We start from the raw sequence: 16,439 nt of genomic DNA on the forward strand, positions 1-16,439 counted from the left end.
AAATCAACTCAATATGAAATGTGCAAAAGTTTTGAAGAATTTATTGAAGAAGACATAACGGACGGCAAATTAGCACATGAAAAGATGCTCGACTTCATTAGTCATCAGGGAAATGCACATTAACCCACAAGGGAACATCACTCCACACTGTCAGAACATCTAACCCACTGCACACACCAAGTGTTGGCAGGACGTGCAAGACTGGAACTCGCACACACTGCTGGTGCGGATGTAAAATGGCACAGCCACTTCGCAAAGTATGACAGTGTTTCAAAAAGTTCAACACGCACCTATCTTATAAACCAGCCTTTCCACTCCTAGGTATTTGCCAAAGAGAAATGTAAGTAAATGTCCATAGGAAGGCTCTACAATAAAGATATTTTCTTCTCAGCACTGGGACGTCACTTCATCACTCAGTTCTGGCTTCCAGAGTCCCTGATGAGTGTTACATAAATCTGATACTTACTGGAGTTAGCGCGGAAGCTTTTAGCATCTTCTCTTTATCTTTGGTGTTCTGAAATTTCATAATGATATGCTAGAAATAGATTTTTAAAAAATTAATGCTGCTCAGTACTCAGGGTTTCCTTCCAATTTCAGTACTCATGGTTTTCTTCACTACAGAGAAATTTTCTTCTCTTATTTCTTCCTCTCTATTTTCTCTTTCTGAAATGCTACTAGATAGACACCGGGCCTTTTGGATTAACGTTCCACACCTGTCAACTCCTTTCTCATATCTTCTGCCTATCTGCTCTGAGTTATTTGAAATGTGTTTGACTTACCTCCCCCTACCCTCATGAGAACGTGAGCTCCACGGTGGGGTGGGGGGGGTGGGGAATTTGTTCTGTTCACTCCACATCCCAACACCCAGAACAGTTCCTACTACACACTCAAATGATATTTGTTGAATGAATATTTTCCAGACCTTCAAATCAGTATTTGACTTCTGCACTTACTAAATACTCTACACATATTAATAAAGTTTATTATTTATATCCTCTTCTGTTCTCTGTATTTTTATTTTCTCTCAGTTGCTTTATTTTCTCATATAGGTCATTCTCTTTTGTGCTATTTATTTCCCTCAAACATTTGATAACGGTTGTTCATTCATGTTTGAGAATAAAAATCTTGGTGGATTAACACAGGTAGCTGGTATGGTTTCTTATGCCTGTTTCTTGGATGTGCATCCGATTTTGGGAGAGCCTGGAGGGAAAGCCACATCCAGCCAGCACTCACTTCCCCTTCTAGACAAAGACTCCAGAGGTCCTGCCTGGTCCGTGCCTGGCTGTTGGACAGTCAGGGGGCCCTAACCACACACAGGGCTAAGCCAGCCTCACAATGGGCGAGACCCCTGCACAGGAAGCACTGGCCTCTCCCCAGGTGGCAAGAGGTCATGGGACACCACGGCATTGTTAGGAGTTCAACGTATTTCTGGTATCACCATTTCTTCGTTTTATTAATTCACTGCTGCCAGGGCACTTCTTACCTTACGCTCTGGCGCTTCTCCATCGGCATGGTTTTCTCAGGGTGTTTGGGTCTTCGGTGGCTGTTACATCTGCTCTACTTCCGGCACCCGCGTGGCACGCAGGTTACTGAGCTGTCACTGAGCTTATTCAAGGCCACCATCTTTCAAGAAGACAGAGTCAGGGATGGGTTCTGGGGGTGGAGGGAGGGGATCTGTTTAGGCACAATTGGTGGGGAATGTCTGACCACAGTGGGATTGAGTCTTTCATGAGTAAATGGTAACGCGTATATTGTGTTCTCTTCCTTTGCAATCCTATTACTTCTCTACAACAAAGTCAAATAAAGGATTACTGTTGAATGGTACTTACACTTCAGAATTGCAACATTTTGCATTAAAACTAGAAATGGTCAATTAACTAGCTGAAAAAACAAGATCCTAATAGTACAAATATTTTTTATATTTTAAGCTAAATAAAGTGCCATCTTTAGCAAAAATAGAGAAAATAAAGCAAAAATAAAATAGCTAGCTTGAGGTTCCAAACTAACCATCTGCTCTTTCTGGGACAGAAAGCCCCCAAATGATCACGAGAGCACAATTCTGTGAGTCCCCGGGGCCCACACTGCTGTGGGGCTGACACCACCGAGGACCTTATCTTTCCGGGGCTGCAAAGCGAGAACTAGGGTAATGAGTCACTCACAGGCCGTGATGCAGAACCCGATAAAAGCAGGAACAACCTGGCTGGTAATGCGAGTCCCTCTGCTGTTGTAAATCAAGTGTGCTGAATCAGAACTTTTAGAGCAAAAATGCAGAGAAACTGTGAATTGGCTTAATAACTGATGAAAGTAAAGATGGCAGAAAACTGAGCTGACACGGGTATTTCTTCTTACTTCCCTCTTAAAGACATTTCTGTGGTTCCTCATCATTAATGAATTATATACATAATGATCAGTACCAGATATTTAGGGTTACCAGGGGTTCCTGGTACAGAAGCTATTAGTCATTGGTTCACTGACCAGGAAAGTGTGGCCTTTCCTCTGCAGATGAACAAGGGCGGGGGTAGGGGCTACAGTGTGCGTGAGCCCAGAGCACGGCACCTGACAGCGAGGGCGGCACAGGCCTCGGAGCCCCGCCTTGCACCTGCAAGGATAAAGCAGCAGGGACTCTCTCGGCTCTCAGGGCCACCTGCTGGCTCAGACTTACCTCGTCCTGCTCCTTCACGGACCCCAAGAGGGCGCCATGGGCCTTGCACAGAGAACCTCAAGCCAATCAAGACTCCTCTCTTAGACGAGAACCTGGGGTTTAAAAACACCAACTTTGGGAAGGAACCTGAGTGCTCTGGTCCAGAAGGTGATGTGCGTGCTGCTGGTGACCTGGCCTGGAGGAGCGCCCACATAACTTGGAAGCAGGGAATCGAGAAGGACTCTCACCTGGGCTTGGCATTCCCGAAGACAACACAGGACTGGGTGTATTTGATGTCAAGTCCCCACCCCGCTAACACGCCCCAGGGGAACAAGAGGAGGGAATTCTAACTTTGGAGGCAGGAGGGGGAAGGATACCCGGGTGGGGCAGGGCTGGGCCATCACAGACAGTAAGCCGACCAGTCCCACCCACTCTGGGCAGCAGACCCCAGGAGAGACACACAGGGCTCACGTCCCTGTAGGAGGCACGGTGAGACCCTGTTCAAGGTTTATGTGTGCTATGGAACAGCACAGTGACCTTCTGTGAGCCCTGCAGTGCCTGCAGCTCAGCTGGTTCCACCTGTAAGGGGGTGACACACCCAGAGTTGGGGAGGATTCAAGAATGGAGGCAAATAAAGAACTTGGTTCAGTGACTGGAAGGAGTACGTATACGCCCCAGGGCATGATCTGAAGATAATACTCAATGAAGTATATAACAACTATTATTTTTGAAAAATCCTCAAAGGTGTCATCAATAAAATAGGTAACTGCATTGTCCATGAAAGACACTCACACAAGGAGATTTTAAAAAACAACAGGTAAACCACATTCCAGAGGATCTTAAGTTTAGAAGACACTTTAAGGTCATTTGGGTCAATCCCTCACACCAGAACCCTTGTCACCACGTCCATAACAGGCACTGCCTATCTGCTCCAACTGGAACACTGCCTTCCAGGCAGGGGCACTCAATTCTTCTTGGGAAACTCTTTTCTAGACAGTTCTGGTCACCAGAAAGTTTTTCTCCTTGGACACAAAAGGAGAACTGAAACCCTAACTGGAGACGTGGAAGCCCAAATGAAACATTCTCCCAGAATGGAAGATCCAGAGCAACAAGAAGGCAAGTATGAGGGAACAGCTGTGGCACGCGCCAGGTGGGTCCTGGGTGCCAGCCTCCACGGGGGTGCTGATGTCACGGTCACGACACTCTACTTCCCACGAAGTCTCGTCCCTGAGAGCAGAATCCCCACGGCATGGCCGTGACAGAGCAAACTAGGGGCTCCCTTAGAAAGCATGGCAGACAAAGACACTGTGAAACAGGAGAGACACTGGACCAACACCTATGAGCTCTGCTCAGAACTCCAGAGAGGCTGGAGAAAATGCAACAACAAAAGATAAAACTGAAGAAAATCTCTGACCTGACGACTCAACTATCCAGACCAAAGTTCCCAGTAATAAGCAGCAAAAAAGAAAAACTAGCCACACACTTGGGCTTCTGCTGTTGAAATTTCCAAATTTTAAGGGAAAGCGATAAATGCTACCAGTTGGAAAACAAAAAGGGGGTCCCTGGAAAGGAAAGAAAACCGAGGTGGCTCTGATGGCAGGAGACGACGGAGGGCGACTGGAGCCTGAGGGAGAGACCAGAGCTGGACGTGCGCTGGCAGCGTCGAGACGCAGAGCGCCACGCACGCAGGCTTCTTCCCCAAAATCCAACCAACAAACAACTCTACTCTGTCCTCCAAATTCAGGACATATTCCAGCAAAATGAAAAATAAATCCGAATGTGGCATGAGAGAGAGCAGGCCACGGAACACGGAAGGCAGTGAGGAGAGGAGAAACTGGAAGCCCTTGTGCTTCTGTCTAAACCACTGTTGATAACCCGGCTGAGGGACTTATTAGGAAGGGCTTTTTGAAAGAGTGGCTAAAACTCACCATGATGTCAGAATCCAAAGGATGAGAGTAGAAAGAAAGAGTAAAAACCAGCCTGAGGTTTCAGATTTTCTTGGGTGGGGATCTTTACAAACACTGATTAATTCTTCGTACTTAAATTTTTTTTCAAGTGGTTTAAATATATTTGCTTGAAAATTAAAGGAAACTACTGGGTAAAACAGCAGTAAGATTTAGGACTCCCAAACCATCCGTGAGGAAAAGGGAAAAAGACAATTTAGTCAATGCCACAAAAGAAAGAGGAGGAAAAACAGTCAGAAGGTGTAACGGGCAGAAAGTATGGGAGGTGAAAGGAAGACACCTTTGTACACTGGGTCAAATCCAGTCCTCTCGGCCAAGGTGGACATTCTGCTCCAGAAGGACACGGCATGGTCACTCCCTCTTCAGACACTGGGCAGGACAAAAACGACTGTACCCCACGGCCCCGATGCCTAGTCTTACCTGGAAAATACACACACACACACTCTCATCCTCATTCATATTTATATTCTCTCTCTCATTTAAGGCCTTGCTATCCCGACACCAAAGCCAGCTTTTTTACCAACTATTATCAATAGTCACATGGCTATGGGCAGGGGCGTACATGCCAGTGGCACCCCCTTACCGCCCGTCTCCCCTGATTCCTGTACTATCTTCCCGCAGATCCCTCCCCAAACTCAGCCTGGATTCATCAGGATTTGCTCCCCAGATGCCACCTGTGGTTAGCATCTTGTGACAACACTGTGGCAGTACCACCCACAGAGTGGGGGTCTCACCCCAGGGCAGCCTGCATCCCAAGGCCCGGGAGCCAGGGCATAGGGACAGGTGAGCACCCCGTCTTTCTCCCTGAGTTCTCTTGGGGCACCTGACAGCGACCTGGGCCATCAAGAGACTCCGACTCCAGGGCCAGTGGACCTGAATCAAAGCTGGACTTGTTCTGAACCCTGAGGTGCCGACTCTGAAACTCATCTGGAAAGAGGATGGGACAGAGCTCGAAAGGCTCCCCTTCCCAGTGCCAGGGAGGTGTCACAGGAACACTTGTGGCAAAAGCTCCCAGCTGGCCACCAAGAGATTCTTCCTTAAAGTAAAACACACAGTTTATGCTGAAGTGAAAATGAAACTCTTCTCATTTTAACCTTGACAGCATTAAAAATAAGAGCCCATCGCTAAATCTTTTATTAAAGTCTATCTTGATTTGCTTTAGTTTCAGATTACCTTATTTTAAATCAATTCAGTCATTCTCTGTGCTGCATCCATGTCCATTTTTTTTTTTTTGAGGAGGAGGATTGGCCCTGAGCTAACATCTGCCAATCCTCCTCTTTTTCCCGAGGAAGACCGGCCCTGGGTCAACATCCATGTCCATCTTCCTCCACTTTATATGGGACGCAGCCACAGCATGGCTTGACAAGCGGTGCGTCGGTGCGCGCCCGGGATCTGAACCGGCGAACCCCAGGCTGCCGCAACGGAGCACGCGCACTTAACTGCTTGCGCCACCGGGCTGGCCCCCCATCCATGTCCATTTTTGTTCCTCCCTTAGGACACCCCAGCTCTCTCTAACACAGGGACGACCCGTGATAAACATGAGGTGAACCGTAATTAACACAAATGTGGCGTGAACTGTAATAAATGCAAACACACACGCACGACGCATGCACAGCAGGAGGACCAGAAGGAAACACCCAAATGTCCTGCCGCTCCACCGTCGGGGTCACTTGTTAAATGTAAGACCTCTGTTTTAAGAAAGTTTTGAGGGCTTTGCCTGGAGGCCTATTTTAAAGGACTGTGATCTCCCAAATCTATTAAGACATCAACACTGTCTCTGCCAGATTTCTCCCATTTGATTCCTTTCGTCTGTAATAACACCCACCGTAGTATTTCCCTTAGATTTCAATGCTCCAGGCAGCCTGACTTTGGGTTGGTCCACTGCGGGAGAGGCATCCACACCTCCCTTCCACTCAGTCCTCTGGCTCGCCTGTGTCCTGCTGCACTGTGACCTGCTGACCCCACGGGAATGCCCTAGTCTGAAAGTGCCTTCTCCAAATCTACCTGTTGCGCCAATGTGAACTCTCTTGAAGGAAGGACAATAAAACACCAGTTTCCAAAATAAAGCATTAATCCACAGTAAGATATTTCAAATAATTTGCATTTCAAAATAGACTGTGATGCCAGAGTGATGCTGTCTACTGGCTCAGCACTTGAGAAACGCTCTGCTTCCTGAAACTTGAGTGGTAGTCCTGTATTTCATAGATTCTAACACACTCGTCCAGAAGGACCATGCAGGGCACCGAGTCTGTCCTTGTCATTAGGCAGATGAAGAAACCGAGGCCCAGAGGCTGCCAGTGACGTGGAGCTACCGCAGGGCCCAGCCTCCCAGCTCCAACCCTGACTCTCAACCAGCCACTTGGTTGGCTCAGCATGGCCACGGCCAGGCACTCTGCCAAAACCGCATGGTTATGTGCTTTAGGCTTTCGGGATGAGGTGATATTAGGAAGAGGAGAATGAAGAGCAGATTCTTTTATTTTGTTATATACTTCACATTTTTAACAACCATATACAGATAGACACTTTAAGGTGTCTATCTTGCAAACACTATTTTTCAGTATCTTTTTACAGCTATCTATGTACTTCATATACATATGATAGGATAAAAATAATTTGACTTTTATAAGTGAGTTTCCCTTTCAATATCTTAGAACATTCCTTTAACAAAATGATCCTGTCTTTTCAGATTTTAGTTAAGGATGCGATATTGCTTAGACAGTACTATTCAACAAGGCACTAATTAGCAACTGTTTTGGAGCATCTCCTATGTGCCATGTATTTCACAATCAATGTTTTCAGTGTCTAAGAATATAAAAGACAAGTGACAACTGAAATTAAACAAGCACTCTCCCCTCAAATGTAGACTACAGAGACAAAATAGAGAAAATTATTTTCTGAGTCGTGAGAAATTCATAAGCCGATACACAACAAAATACACTTATTTTGTATCTACCAGTGGAAGTTCAAAAGATGTGGATGCTACAATTTCAACTTACCATCAAGTTTTATCAATTTTTAAAACAAAAAAAATACTGGTTAAGGTTAGGGAGCTGTAAAATTTGATCTAAAACAACTTCTGTTTTTCCCCATTCCCGCTTAATTTATGTGCTATAAGAGACATGCTTTCAAGTAAAATTCCACACTGCTTTTCCCCAGTTAAGACGTGCTGGTAGCCAAGCACCACAAGGCGAGGCAGAGCACACGCACACCAGGAGACACGCGCTTTAGTCTAGGATTACGGTTTTAGTTCTGAGCTTAAAACAAGTATGTAGAACGATATTTTCAAAAGGATAAAAATACCTTAACTGTGTCCTTTTAAATAAGGCTGAACTGAGAAGTTAGGAACCTTGAATTCAAAAGCTCTTGTTCCCTTTTACTGTCAGCCATGAAATTCTAAAAGAGAAACAACAAACAAACCAGTAACAAAGGGAATACACGGAAAGTGCAAGACACCACTGAGACGTGGCCTACTTGTCACGGGCACACGTTATCACACCCCTGAGACGTGGCCTACCTGTCACAGGCACACGCGATCATACCCCTGAGACGTGGCCTACTTGTCATGGGCACACACGACCACATCCCTGAGACGTGGCCTACTTGTCACAGGCACACGCGATCACACCCCTGAGACGTGGCCTACTTGTCACAGGCACACGCGATCGCACCCCTGAGACGTGGCCTACTTGTCATGGGCACACGTGATCACACCCGAGACGTGGCCTACTTGTCACAGGCACATGCGATCACACCACTGAGACGTGGCCTACCTGTTACGGGCACGAGATCACACCACTGAGACGTGGCCTACTTGTCACAGGCACGAGATCACACCACTGAGACATGGCCTACTTGTCACGGGCACACACGATCACACCACTGAGACATCACCTACTTGTCACAGGCATGCGATCACACCACTGAGATGTTCCCTACTTGTCATGGGCACACGTGATCACACCACCGAGACATCACCTACTTGTCACAGGCACGCGATCACACCACTGAGATGTTCCGTACTTGTCACGGACACATGCGATCACACCACTGAGAAGTTCCCTACCTGTCATGGGCACGCGATCACACCGAGACGTCCCCTACTTGTCACAGGCACACACAATCACACCACTGAGACGTCCCCTATTTGTCACGGGCATACGCGATAACACCCGAGACGTGGCCTACTTGTCACAGGCAAACGCGATCACACCCCTGAGACGTCACCTACTTGTCACAGGCACACAATCACACCCCTGAGACGTCACCTACTTGTTACAGGCACATGCGATCACACCACTGAGATGTTGTCTACTTGTCATGGGCACATTTTAGTTACAGCACCAACCTCCTAAGAGTGAGCCTGGGCACCCTCCAAGGAGTGGGGCTGGCACCCGCCTGCAGCAGGCTTGCTCTGTGGCTGGCAGCTCCCCACTGTGACGACACACCCCGGGTGGCCCAGCCCACGCCTGCGTAACTTTCAGTCTCTGCCGCTGAGACAGGACTTGCATATTCACAGGAGTGAAATAAAAACACGGAGATGCCAAGTCTGGGCTGCAATCTCTCTGTGAATGGCAAGGCTTTCAGTAAGACAGAGTAATCTTGCAAGGGGCTCACTTAAGAGCCCTTAGAGGCCCTGACACAGCACCTTTCCTCCTTTTAGAACAGCCCAGACTCCCGACGGCCACAAGGTGGCTTCCCTATGGTGCTTCAAGCGTAAGACCTGGACACAGCAGAACAAGGTCCTGAAAGAGATGGAGCAAGTACACGCAGAGATACTTGCCGCTGAGCAGAGGCTTGTTGAGGGTGTAGAGAGGGGGCAGGTCCTCGATGTTGGAGATCCGCTGGTACATGGCCCTGGAGAGATGGTCCCCGTGATAGAGGCTTCCCAAGATGATGCTCGAGAAGTAAATCGGCTCCACAAAGATGCTGAGCAAGGATCCCTGGATGCCCACCACGTTCCACCTGGAGGCAGAGGGGACACGCCCTTCAGTGGAGGAGGAGTGTCCATCTTGGACTTAATGCCAACCTGGCACAGCACCCAAGGGGCCTGCTTACATTCACGTACTCTTAATATTGTACAGTGTCAACCAACTCAGAGAGCAGTTAAAAATAACTGAATGAGCAGTTTAGAATTTTAAAGAGAAAAATCTATTTAAAAATTTTAAGCTATGGGACAAACTTTGCCATTGTGTTTCCCATGATGACACATTTATTGAAGATTACTTCTAAAAAGGTATCAACGAGCCACGTTTCTTGTGAGCAAAAGCAAAAGGGACAGTAAATATTTTATTACTTCTAATAAAAATGACAGCTCTAAAGGCGTCCTTGCAAACAGTGAACTGGTGGTGTTTCCCGTCCTTGGCGACAACTTGCATCCAGCTCAGTCTACCACGTGGAGGTGAGAATCAGCTCGAGCGCCTCAGCCACACCACGCAGAAGGCGGTGCAAGCTCCCCGCCGCCAGATCCGCACACTCGCCCACCCCGACACCTGCCCCTCGGGGGCTGGCAGCCATGACCATGCCTTGACTGCACCAGGACAGGGGTGGGAGGTGACTCAGCTGCTCAGCTGACATTTATTACGCTCATCTCTCCCATCGCTGACCATCCAGGGTTCATTTCAGCTCTAACACATACACGGTCTCACAACTAGGCCACTGCTCTCTTTCTGAGTCCTACAAATGCTCCTCACAGCCTGGGGAGTCCGCGTCCGAGCACCCAGAGTGCTGGGTGCTAAGGCCACAGGGACAAAGAAGACACGGCCCACACGTTCCTAGAGCCAGTGGGGTGTCTGGACGGGGGACATGCAGTAAAGAGGTAAACACGTGAATCAAGGATTATAATTGAGGTGGAATCAAGGATTATAAATTGAGGTGAAATCAATTTGAGAGAAAGCAGGGTTCCATGAAAAAGAAAGAGAGGGGTATCAGCTTCTAGAAGGCTCCTTGAGGGTAACCCTGAAGCTCAGCCTCAGAAGGGGCTGTGAGGCAGAGGGAGGGAGGCCCAGCCCAGCCCCAGGAGGGGGTGCAGTGGGCAGGCGGGGAGGAAGGCCAGGAGGAGAGGCAGGACGGCGCGAGCAGCCTGGGGCCCGGCAGGGAAGGGGTGTCCTCAGAGGACACAGCAGGGAGCTGCCGAGGGCCTGTTGAAGGGCAGCGGCACCACCTAACTTAATGGAAGTGTTTGCAGGAGAGAGACTGACCAGGCCCGTGCTGTCGACAGTGAACGGTCAGTGTGTAGCCAGGGTGCGGAGGGACGGGACCACAGGTAGGAGGCCTGGGGAGCCTGCTCAGCAGCAGCGCAGGGCAGACATAAGCAGGGACAGAGGGTGAGGCCGATTCTAGAAGCACTCTGGGCTGAGGTCTGGGGAGCTGGCAGGACTTGGGAGAGGACCGTGGGATGCGGAGGGTGAGGCCCAGGCTCCGTCCCTAGAGCTCCCCTCCTCTTACGCCCTCACTGCACTGGCCGCCAGCTCCACCTCGACAGCGTTTTTGTGTCGGGCCCTTGTGGAAGGGGGCGGAAGGGGGCGGAAGGCGGTGCCCAGTGGGCCAGTGCTGGCAAATGGGGCGGTGCAGAGCAGGCTGCACCCACACGTACGCAGCCCAAACTCCTGGCCACCCAGCACTGTCCTCTGTGGCTCAGGCCAAACCCGTGGACTTACACTCGCCTCCTTGCTCCCTGTCGCCAGCCAGCGGCCAGCAAACCTGCGGGACCTCCTTTCAGAGCAGAGCCAGGAGCTCTTCTTGCTACTGCCTCCCTGCCTGCCTCATGGCCACTCTCCAGGAGACCATGGCCCCTGCCCTCAGGGGCCCATCCCTGGACAGCCACCACGCGACCCTGAGAAAACACAGGCCAGGCCAGGTCACTCCTTTTGCAAAACCCTCCAACGTTCCCTGTCTTCTCCAGAGAAAAAGCCATCATTCCAATGGCTGGCCAGCCTGTCTGACTGGGCCCTCCTCCCTTACTACCTCTCCCCACTCCCCTCCCCATGCCCGGGCCATGGGGCTACCGGCTGCTCCCCCGGAGCCTCTGCCCTCAGCCCCTTCAGCCTGGAACACGGTCCCCAGACAGCCCCTGGCCCCGGTGCCCCCAGCTCTGTCTCCGCAGAAAGTCCCTCTCTGTGCCCCCCAGTCCCTAGTCCCCTCCTGTTCTAACTTCCTACATAACTTATGGGTCTATTTTTCATTATCCATCCCCGACTGACCCCACCAGCATGTAGGCCCCACGAGGAGAGACTTTGTCTGTTTATTCACGGATCCATCCCAGCACTTACACCACGAACCTGGCACACACAGGTTAATAAATTATGTGCTGAACAGACCCTCCAATTCCCACAACGCTCCTCCCTCCCTCCCAAAAGAAAATGAAAACAGGTTTTCCTATCCTAGGAGAAAAATTGTGAAATGATTCAGTGCCTACAGAAACCGCAGGGCGTCGTTCTTATGCAAATTCAGAAGCCAGTCTGCTGGTCTAGTCCATCTTTAAGCTGAAGTCAGCCTCCTGGGGCAAACTTCAAAACAGTGATCTTGCAGAAACCCAAATTTGTGACGAGTCGTTAATTCTGGATCCATGCCTCGTAAGAGAATTCTGGGAGCCATGATTGCTCTGCGGAGGCCGTGGGTGGGAAATGGTGTGGCACACCAGCCACTTCTGCTGATGGGCTGCTGCCAGTGACCCACACAGGGAACAGTGAGGACGGGACTTCACAGGAGTGGAAATGACTAGTGATGAGAAGGGCTGTGTGTTGATGTAGCCAACACCCCCTAAGTAAACCTCTGCGGAGACTGGATGCCCGGGCGCAGATGCGGCCAGTGTCCAGTCCCACCTCCCCGGCTGGCCCTGACCAGGGGGAGGGTGCAGGGGTTCACAGCAGTCTGCCCAGGAAAGTGTGCTGGGCGACACTGTAAAGAACCATGCAGGTGCTGAGGTGTGCTCTCTCGGCCGGCTGCGCTCGGTGCCCAGGCCTCTTTCTCGTTCATCTTCCTTACCCGTTATTTCTCAGATGACACGGTTCTGAGCAACGTCATACTATGACCCCTGATCCAGCTCCCCTTGCTGGGCCACAGCCTCCATCAGGGCACCCCTGAGCCTCCCCTTCCCACACAGAGCTATCCCCTCTGGCCTGTCTCTGAGTCTCTGCCCACACAGCGAGGGTGGTGGACCCCCTGCTATAGCAGCTCTGAATAAACAAAATGCCTGTCCTCAGGTGGGTGGTCTCCGCTTCCTCCCACAGCCCCATGCAGCTGAGCACAGAGGCTACGGTCATCAGAACTGAGACCCTCACTCCTCCCGCGGCCTAGCGCCCTCGTAACTCACCACTCGGGCCACGCCCTCATCACTGTCCCCCACGCAGCCTTCTGGGGCTGCTTTCACCGCCAAACTGCTACCGGACAGACAGACAGACCTGGTGACCCTAGCTGCAGTGCTGCACCGCCCTCCCCACCCCCAGTCTCCTGTGGCCCTCACTCCTAAGCCTGCCCACTGTCCCTGCCCCCATCCCATGCCCCTCTGGCCGGAAAGTCTGTGGGACGAGGCTCTGTCCCCCTGTAAAAGACACAGGTCAGCCTCACCCTACACCGCCACCGGCCTTCTAGGAGGGCCGCTCATTCCCTCAGGGCAGGGGCAGGGGGACTGCGGCCAACGGGCAGCACTCTGGCCATCGATGCTATTTCTAGAGCACAGCTTTCCTGGACATCCGGCCATTCCCGGTATGACACTGGGCAACAGACCCCTTTCACCCACACCTGGTTTATGCTAATGAGGTGACTCTTGGAGGAGGCGGGCTGCTAGCCAGGGAAACCAACCCTGCAATCAGAGGTTGGAAATTTCAGCCCCACCCCCCACCCCGCTCCCACTCCTGGGGAGAAGAGAGGGGGCTGGGGATTGAGATCATCACCAACGACCCAGGATTCAATCATGCCCACATAATGGAAATCTGCGTAATAACCCCTAACCCACTGGGCTCCAGCGCTTTTGGGGTGGTGAACACATGCGATGCCGGGAGGGCGGCGTGTCCGGAGCGGGCACGGAGGCTTCACACCCACAGCACCTTCCCCGTGCATCTCTTCCATCTGGCTCTTCCTGGGTTGTATCCTTTATAATAAACTGATAAATGTACGTAAACTGTTTTTCCTGCCTTCTGTGAGCTGTGCTAGTAGATTATTGAATCTGAGGAGGGGGTCATGGGAACCCCTGACTTGCAGCCATGTCAGAGAGAAGTATGGGGACTCTGGGCACCCAACAGGGGCAGCTGATGTCTGAAGTGGGGGAAGTCGTGAGGGACTGAGCCTTCATCTGTGAGGTCCGCGCTGACTCGACTGTGGTGTCGCAGAGAAGGAGAGCACGTGGTGTCGCAGAGAAGGAGAGCACGTGGTGTGGGAGTGCTGAGGGTGGGAGGAGGCCGTGGGAGCTGTCCCCTACGTCGTCCCTTCTAGGAGCAGGCTTTGCTCCTTTCCTCCTGGCTTGTCTTTCCTTTTCCTTGAGATGACATACAATTAGCACACAGGGAAAGGCATGGTTGGACGGTCTCACGGCCATGAGTTCTGAGTGGATGTGCATGTCACCCATTTCAACAAGACACAGAACGTTCAATCACTCCCAGCAAAGACCTTGCCAGTCCATGCCTCTGCAGTGTTGGGCTGTAGGAATTCGCTTTATAATCTGGGTCCTCACTGTTTGGTAGTTATGAGTCAGAATCTCTTTTCCTAGTATGTAGCTTTTCTTTCCACTATAATCTACGGGCGTTTTGGTAAATAGGTTTTAAAATTTCAATTTAGTCGAATTTATTCATGTTTTTCTTCATAATTTGGGCTTTCTGTGCCTAGTTTAAGAAACCTGCTTAAATGCAAGCCACAAAAACTGCAGGGACCACTTTTCACGTTCAGGTCCCTCCCTTCTCGGGAAGGCGCTTCTGTGCACTGTGGACAAGGGCTTACAGACAGCCCATCATTCCAGGACCGCCTGCCGTCCAGCTCAGCTCCTGCCTGAAGCCCACACACAGCAGAGACTGCCAGCTGCGGCCCCACGTTCTTTCCCTTCTTCTGAGCAACTAAGCCTCCATCCTATTCCAGACGGCAACATGCGGACCGGCCAGCCCCAGCTCCCTTCACAGTGCGAGGCGGCCCTGCGCCCAGGGTCTGGACGAGGACACGCAGCTGCCTGTCACGACTGAGCCGGCGGAGAGGCACGCCTGCCTAGCCCTCCTGCTGTTGGGGATTCAGACCTGACACCTGGGGATCTGGCCATCTCCAGGCACTGTGGAGACCTGGGGGACAGAAGAAACATCCTGGATGGTGCAGGGAGATGGAACCCGGGTTTTGGGTGACCATGGACCCACCAGAGCAGCTCTGGATGACCTGTTTTTTGAACTGAATTTTCCATGAGAGAGAAATGAACATCCATCTAGTTGACGTCTCCTCTTGAATACAGGCAAACCTAATCCCACGTGGTGCACCGTACAGCGTCGGCCTCTTTCCAGACTTGCCCTCTGTGCCACTGCCCTCCTACCAATCGCCACTCAGGTTTCTACTGATACTTTTCATCTGAGTGCTTGGATTAGATTTTCAAGTGCAATGAAAAATGATGAGATTTTGATTAAAATTACATTACCGCTATAGATTTAGAAGGACCTGATCAAACTATTAAAAAAACTCTCTTGGATTTGGTGTTGAGTGTTGTGTTTTCATAATTGAGGATGGCTCATCACTGTCTTCCTTCACTGTTTTTGTCTGGTTTGGGGATAAAGGTGGCAGTAATCCCACAAAATGAGCAGGGGGTCTTTCTCTATTTTTCTCATCTGTAGAAAAGATTATATAAAACAGATTGCTGGTCCCCAAAGGCTCATCTGGGTGAGCTGTTTCCTCCTTCTCCACAGCAGCCTCCTTTCTGTCAAGTTTCTTCAATTTATTTCTCTCCTGGGAGTGGGGTGACTGGTTTAATATTTTTAATGACTGTAATTCTATTCAAATTTTATACCTATACTTCAGTCAATTTTAGGAATGTACATTTTTCTAAAAAAATTTTTCATTTCATCTCGTTTTAAAACACACTGGTAGCAAGGTTGTGTAGAATTCTCCATTTTAACTATCCTCTTTTCCATTCCTCATAAGCTTTGGCCATGCCTTCCCTGTGTTCTTGATCACACTTGCCAGCGTCTGTCGATTTCAAGACACATGTCAAAGAACTAACGTGGGTTTTGTTACCACTCGCCGTGTGTCTCTGCTGCCTTTAATAATGTCTGCTCTTCACTCTGTCCTTCCCCTTCTCTGAGTTTGCTCTCTTGTCCTCTTCCTAACCCATCAGCTGTGCTGCTTTCCACCATTTATCCACGACCGCCTTCTCGTGTCCACCGTGATCCCTCCTCCTGGGAGTTACTGAGGTATAACTGACGTAGGACACGCTGCACATATTTAAAGCATACAATTCGGTAAGCTGTGATGTGTACATGCCCCTGAGGCCCGCCCACAAAGGTTTCCTCACACCTTGTTCCAGTCCTTCCCTACTGTCCCTTCTTACTGTGGGCCCCACCCCTGGGCAACCACTGGTCTGCTTCCTGTCACTAGATTAGTTTGCATTTTCTAGAAATTTGTAGAAGTGGAGTAACACAGTAAGCACTCTTTTTTGTCTGGTTTCTCTTCCTCTGCAGACTTATTTTGAGATTTATCCATGTTGTATTGCGTACCACGGTTCCTCCTTGTTTTTTTTTTGTCTGAGTAGTATTCCATCGTAGGGAGACACTGCCCTTGCTTATCCACTTATCTACTGATGGCCACTTGGATTGCTTCCGGTTTTTGACTATTACAAAGAAGGCTGCCATGAACATTCATGGATAAGTCTGTGT

At 50.1% G+C, this 16,439-nt stretch overlaps 1 protein-coding gene across 4 annotated transcripts in view; it reads right to left on the reverse strand.

Moving 5' to 3' along the window:
- ADARB1 (adenosine deaminase RNA specific B1) overlaps positions 1-16,439 on the reverse strand; it is a 142,157-nt gene that overhangs the window by 14,384 nt on the left and 111,334 nt on the right. For 2 of the 4 annotated variants that reach the window (XM_087417928.1, XM_087417929.1), the window contains exon 9: positions 9,386-9,567. The exons of the other annotated variants lie outside the window; for them this stretch is intronic. In XM_087417928.1, the coding sequence (XP_087274054.1) occupies positions 9,386-9,567 (182 nt within the window). The remainder of the gene's footprint in view (positions 1-9,385; positions 9,568-16,439) is intronic. 4 annotated transcript variants of the gene reach the window in all.

Source organism: Ceratotherium simum, chromosome 27 (genome assembly GCF_057802395.1).
Source record: "Ceratotherium simum simum isolate JZ-2026a chromosome 27, ASM5780239v1, whole genome shotgun sequence".
In the NCBI taxonomy this organism is placed as follows: domain Eukaryota; kingdom Metazoa; phylum Chordata; class Mammalia; order Perissodactyla; family Rhinocerotidae; genus Ceratotherium; species Ceratotherium simum.